The sequence below is a fragment of the Mauremys mutica genome, chromosome 12, assembly GCF_020497125.1.
Source record: "Mauremys mutica isolate MM-2020 ecotype Southern chromosome 12, ASM2049712v1, whole genome shotgun sequence".
Taxonomy (NCBI): Eukaryota; Metazoa; Chordata; order Testudines; family Geoemydidae; genus Mauremys; species Mauremys mutica.
The window spans coordinates 11,930,040-11,936,039 of NC_059083.1; the positions used below are offsets into that span (position 1 = coordinate 11,930,040).

Sequence of the window (6,000 nt, forward strand, 5' to 3'; positions counted from 1 at the left end):
GGGTCCTGGATTGGGCTCAGGAGGCTTTGGCGCTGGTTGTTAGATCCAGGCTCCGTTGGGGTGTGTGTTTGTGTCTGGTCGCTGAGCCGCTCTGTGTCCCGTCCCCACAGCCTCATCCGAGCAGAACTCAGACGCCAAACCCTCTGAGAGCACCGCTGACTCCACGCGGCTTACCAAGAAAGGCAAGAAGAAGAAGACAGTGACTTGGCCTGAAGAGAGCAAGCTGCGGGAGTACTTCTACTTCGAGCTGGATGAGACTGAGCGGGGTGAGTACTGGGGTGGGGCCCTTTCCCTCTAGGGGACACCAGCTCCCATCCAGCACTTGGGGTATGGGACATGGGGCCTTTCCCTCTAGGGGAGGCCAGCTCTGCTCCAGCACCAGGGGACTACCTGGCTTCTCGGGTGGGAAAAGGGATACAAGGCCTTTGAACTCCTGTTGTGGAGTGGGGGGTGTCACACCCTTCCCATTGGCTGGACGGCAGTGGCCTGTCTATCCACTGACTAAACCTCTCCCCGTTTCTTCTCCTCCCCCGGCAGTCAACGTGAACAAGATCAAGGACTTTGGCGAGGCAGCCAAGCGGGAGATGCTGAAGGACCGGCACGCCTTCGAGACGGCGCGCCGGCTCAGCCACGACGCCATGGAAGAGAAGGTGCCCTGGGTTTACCCCAAGCTCATCGACCTGCCTAACCCCTTGGTGCAGCCGGGCAGCGGCAGCCGCGAGAAGTTCACCCAGGCCGAGAGGGAGAAGGGCATCCTGCAGGAGATCTTCCTCTCCAAGGAGAGGTGGGTGTGGCCCTGGCGGGCAGGGCGCGGGGTTGGAAGGGTACTGGGGGTTCAGGCTGGGGCGCCATTTCCCAGTTGGGCAATGTAGGCTTTTTGTCCCCCTCTAATGGCCGCACTGTGCAACAGCCAGTGTGTCAAATTTAAGGCCACCCTCCTGAATCCAGCATGGCTCTGTCCCTCTAGCAGCATATGAGCCGGCTGCTGCCTCTGAGCCTGTCGACCTGGTTGTTTGACTCGGGGACCACAGACCCTGTTTTCAGCTCCAGAGGTCCCAGCAGATGAGCCCACCAGGGGCCTCTCTAGGTTGCTGGGCACCAGGATCCCCCTCTGACCCTGCTGTCTTTGCTTCCCATGGCGGGTGGATGCTGGGTGGGTGTGTGGACCTGGCCTGTGAGGCCGTGCCTGGAGCGAAGGGGTGGGGGCGGGCATCAGGCTGTGCTGAGAGCCCCATCAACGGGGGGGCTACGACCACGTGTCTCAGTGCTGATTTCTGACCAGCATCTCTCCTCTCCGCAGCGTTCCAGACAGTCCCCACGAACCCGACCCGGAGTCGTACGAACCCCTGCCGCCCAAACTCATCCCGCTCGACGAGGTACGTCTGGCCCAGGGCCCCGGGTTCTCTGCCCTGCTTTGGGGGCCAGAAGGAGGGGGCCTGTTGGGGTAGAGCAGGGGGATTGGTAGTCAGGACTCCTGGGTTGGCTCCTCACTGTGGAAGGGGTCTAGGGGTTAGAGCAGGGGGTTCATTTCCCAGCTCCCTGGGGGCCCTTCCTCACTCTGTGTCTCTGTCTCCCCTGTATAAACAGGGAGGGACTAGAGAAGGGCAAAGGCCCAGGAACCCAAGCGCCCAGCCATGACCCCCAGCCCCTGAGGCTGGGGTGTCCTCCCCACTCTCAGCCCATCCTGACTCCAGTGTCTCCTCTGTCCCCTCTCTCAGGAATGCACCATGGACGAGGCCGCCTACCAGGAAGGACTCGACCCGGCCGCCGCCTCGCAGTCTCCCGACGGAGCCGGGGCCTCCAAGCTGCCCCCAGTGTTGGCCAACCTGATGGGGAGCATGGGGGCCAGCAAGAGCCCTCAGGGCCCCAACCCCAGCTCCTCCATGAACGTGCAGGAGATCCTCACCTCCATCATGGTAATTGGAGCTGCTGCGTAGCCTGACTGAGCCTATAGGCTCCCTGTAGTGGGAGGGTCTGGCACCAAAAGGGTAAACTCTGTGCTGCTCTATGGATGGGGCCTCCCTGGCCCATCTTCCCCCAGAGCGGACCAATGCTTCCCCCTGCCACCCCACCACTGCTGGAGCGGACCATTGGCCTGGTCTCCCTGCCTCTAGCTTGGTTGAAGGTCCAGCATTTAGGAGGAAGGGGAAACTTGGGCAATGCATCAGCTGAGCAATAGTTGGGGTCGGGGGATACGTGGGGCAGTGGGACTCTTTCCTATCACCCCGTTCTCCCAAAGCGGTTGGGTCAAGCCAGCCCCTGGCCCCAGCTAGAGGGGTTAATGGACTAGCACAGCGCCCTGGAGTTAGAGGTCAGAGACAGCTGAGGGGGTGTAGTGTGTGTGTGGGAAAGGAGGGACATTGTCTAACCCTGCCCCTCCTGTCTCCCTTCCCTGCACAGGGCGGGCCCAACAACCACAAGACGGAGGAGCTAATGAAGCAGCCGGATTACTCAGACAAGATCAAACACTTGCTTGGCAACCTCCAGACACAGCCCCCGGGGCCCTCAGGAGGTAAGAGACCGGGGTGGGGGGCACTGACCCTGTTCTCACCTCCCAGTGCTAGGAGAAAATCCTGTCCTGTCAGTCGCCTTCTGGCTTCTGTTTCTTTGCCTTCTGTCTGTCTCGATGGGGCGCCTGGGACTTGTAACCCTACAGCTCTAGGGGCTCTGGCAGGCGGGTAATCCGAAGGATGTGACCTTGCTCGGTTCGAGTGGCTGGGGTCAGGGGAGAGCTGGTGCACCCAGCATCCTGATGACATCATGGGGGTGCCAGTGCATGTGTCACAGATTGTGGGGGAGTCAGGGCCCTGCGCCCCTTACTTCCTGCGATTCACGGTGACTCTCAGCCAGCCAGTAAAACAGAAGGTTTCTTAGACGACAGGAACACAGACCCAAGCAGGGCTTGTCGGTACAACCAGGACCCCTCAGCCAGGTCCCTCTGGGGGGCAAGGATCTTAGACCCCAGACTTGGGGTTCCCTGCCTCTGCCCAGCCAGTCCAAAACTGAAACCAAAACCCCCTCCAGCAGGCTCTCTCCCCCTCCTTCTCTCCCCCTCTCCCTTTATCCATTTCCCCAGCAAAGGTGTCGACTCTCCCCACCCCCCTTCCTGGCTCAGGTACCGTCCCTCACCTAAAGTCATCCCCTGCTCTCCCATTCCCCATGCAGACAGTCCCAGTAAAACTAAATGACATTCCCAGGTCAATCCACCCCGCTCCCTACTGCGTCACAGCAGGTCTGTGTGATTTCCTGCTCTGGGGGTTCCAGGAGAGGTGGCCATGTAAACATGTCCTGGGTTAGGGTTGGAGGTTGCTGTGAAGGGGTGGGAAGTATATCCCTGTATTCCTCCTCTCCCCCCCCGCCCCCCATTGTAACCCTATTGGCTGTATTTGACCCCTCTGCTCTCTTGTCTTCCAGTGCCCCACGGGCTGCTGGGCCAAGGGCCTCTCGCCAATGGATTCCCACCTGGACCAAAGAACATGCAGCATTTCCCTCCCGGGGGGCCAGGACCCATGCCTGGTAAGTAGGAAGCTACCATCTTCTAGGGGTGGGGCGGGACTGTCAGACCTTCAGCTGGAGTCAGTAGGGCCTGCTGACCCTAGTGCTGTGCTAGGAGGCGCTGTGCTGTGGGGAGTGGGGTAGAGGATAGGGGGCACTGCCCTGGCAGTCAGTGCTGGCGCCAATGCCCCAGTATGGTGCTAGGGGGTGCTGTGCTGAAAGGAGTGGGGGGCTCAGTAAGGGGCACTGTGTGGCATGGAGCAGGGTGGGCGTTTGGCAGCAGGTGTCTTTCTGCCCTGGGTGCTCAGAAGAGGAGTCTCTAACCTTTGTGCCTCTCTCTCTCTCTCCCCTAGGTCCCCATGGTGGCCCGGGGGGTCCCAACATGCCCCCAGGTCCCGGCATGCCTGGCGGGCCCAGGATGATGGGCCCTCCCCCTCCCCAGCGAGGCGAGTTCTGGGATCCCCCTGACGGCGGCATGCGGGGAAACCCCCATGGGGGTATGCGAGGGGGTGGCCCCGGCCCGGGGCCCGGACCAGGCCCTTTCCACCGGGGACGAGGCGGGGAGCCCCCCTTCCGGGGGCGAGGAGGAGGTGGGCGCAGTGGCGGCCCCCCCAGTGGCAGAGGCGGGCCTCCTAACAACGGCATGGGTGGAGGAGGCGGCCACGGTGGCGGCCACGGCGGAGGTCACGGAGGCCATGGTGGAGGCCACGGCAGGGGTCACGGCGGCCATGGTGGGGGCCACGGAGGCGGCGGCCATGGTGGAGGCCACGGAGGCGGCGGTCATGGCGGTGGCCACGGAGGAGATCACGGCAGAGGCCACCCAGGGGATCATGGCCGGGGTCATGGTGGAGGCCACGGAGGAGGTAATTGCAGGGGGCTTGGCTTGCCCTCTAGGGGGAGCAGAGGGCCGTGGCTTTGGAATGGCCCTGCCCCTATGTGGGAGGGGCCTGTGAGTGCCCCCTCCCCTCCCCCGTTTTTATCCAGCAGGTGGCAAGGGCCGATGGGGGAGACCCAGCATGCATTGCACCCATTCGATCATGCAGGCCCCGCTCCTTGGGGGCGGGGCCCAGATTGGCAGAGACCCCCTATGGGCCTGTGAGAACAAGGGAGACAGTTTCAGCTGCAGCATTGCATGCTGGGAGCTGTAGTCTGCTCCTGGTGGCGCAAGTGGAGCATTGCATGCTGGGAGCTTTAATCTATGCTCCTGGCAGTCTGGGTTAGGGTGGAGTGTTGCATGCTGGGAGCTGTAGTCTCTCCCCCATTCCCTGCCCTGCTCTGCCATCCCTCTGGCCGTGCCCCGCCGCCGTGGCTGACCTGCGCCCCGTTTTCTCTCACGCAGACATGTCGAGCCGCCCCGTGTGTCGCCACTTCATGTTGAAAGGCAGCTGCAGGTACGAGAACAACTGTGCCTTCTACCATCCCGGAGTGAACGGGCCGCCCCTGCCGTAGCGCCCGGGGCCCTCCCCCCACCCCGCCGACGCCCCGTGAAACCGCCCAACACAGCCGCCCCCGCTTCATGGACTCTGGGGTGCCCGCTGTCGGACTTGGGCTGCATCCACCACTTATGGCTTCTGTGAGGCCTTGTAATGCCCAGGGGAGGGAAGGAGCAACCCCCCCCTGACGGCTGCTGCTACTGAGGAACCACTGTGGGGGGAATTCCCCCCGCCACTCCACTCCCTCCTGTGTCGTTTTAACCTGATGGAGGTGCTGATGGGACCTGACTCCGCGCCCCCCCAAGTGACTTTTTAGAAGCACAAGAGCTGCCGCCTGCTCTGGGACCTGGGGACAAGGGGGGGGCAAAGCGGGTTGTTACCACTGTGTATATCTCTGTGGAACCAGCAAAGGTGTAAAGGGGGAGTTGCCCGGCTTCCCCACCCGGCTCCGGGCTGTGATCTGTCCGTGGGTTTGCCTGCTGCAGACCTACTCTGAAGATATTTTGCCTGGGGAGACTTGGCCCTGAGGAGCAGGCAGCCACACTGCTCGGCTCCCCCAGAAATACTGCTCTCCCGGGCACGTGGTCAGGAGACTTCTCCCTCCATCTGACAGCAGCAGGATACCGATCCTTCGGTTGGGGAGGAGAGGGGTCCCTTAACCACTGCCCCCCACCCACTGAGCAAAGGGGGTGCTTGTTAACTCCACCCCCTCCATGGGGTTGTCTCCCCATGTGCGTGAGAACGAGTGGGATCAGAGCTCCTCCCCTTGCTGTAAATACCCATCCCCACCATGTTGATGACTGCAGACACGTGACTCCCCTTGGTGCTAGCGAGTCATTGGTTGGGAGGTGGGGGGGCGTGAAGCTGTTTTCTGTGAAAACGGACTGACTTTATTGCTGTTGGCATCAGGGGGCTTGGTTTGTTTCCTTTCCATTGTTTTATTTTTTTACGGTCTCTCCCTGAGACATGGACTGTCCTATCCCCACCCCCACCCCCCACTGGTGCAGCCTCCCCCTTTTGTTTTGTATATTTTGTACATTAGTAATAAACATGGTGATTAAAAAAATGGATC

At 61.6% G+C, this 6,000-nt stretch overlaps 1 protein-coding gene across 4 annotated transcripts in view; it reads left to right on the forward strand.

Annotated features, from left to right (window-relative positions):
- The window catches only part of PPP1R10 (protein phosphatase 1 regulatory subunit 10), a 25,385-nt gene extending 19,385 nt beyond the window's left edge, over window positions 1-6,000 (forward strand). For 2 of the 4 annotated variants that reach the window (XM_044983879.1, XM_044983878.1), the window contains 8 exons: window positions 111-266; window positions 538-784; window positions 1,301-1,376; window positions 1,719-1,916; window positions 2,401-2,512; window positions 3,415-3,516; window positions 3,849-4,358; window positions 4,835-6,000. In XM_044983879.1, the coding sequence (XP_044839814.1) occupies window positions 111-266; window positions 538-784; window positions 1,301-1,376; window positions 1,719-1,916; window positions 2,401-2,512; window positions 3,415-3,516; window positions 3,849-4,358; window positions 4,835-4,944 (1,511 nt within the window). In that variant the 3' untranslated portion in view covers window positions 4,945-6,000. The remainder of the gene's footprint in view (window positions 1-110; window positions 267-537; window positions 785-1,300; window positions 1,377-1,718; window positions 1,917-2,400; window positions 2,513-3,414; window positions 3,517-3,848; window positions 4,359-4,834) is intronic. The other 2 variants (XM_044983881.1, XM_044983880.1) reach the window with 2 other exon arrangements.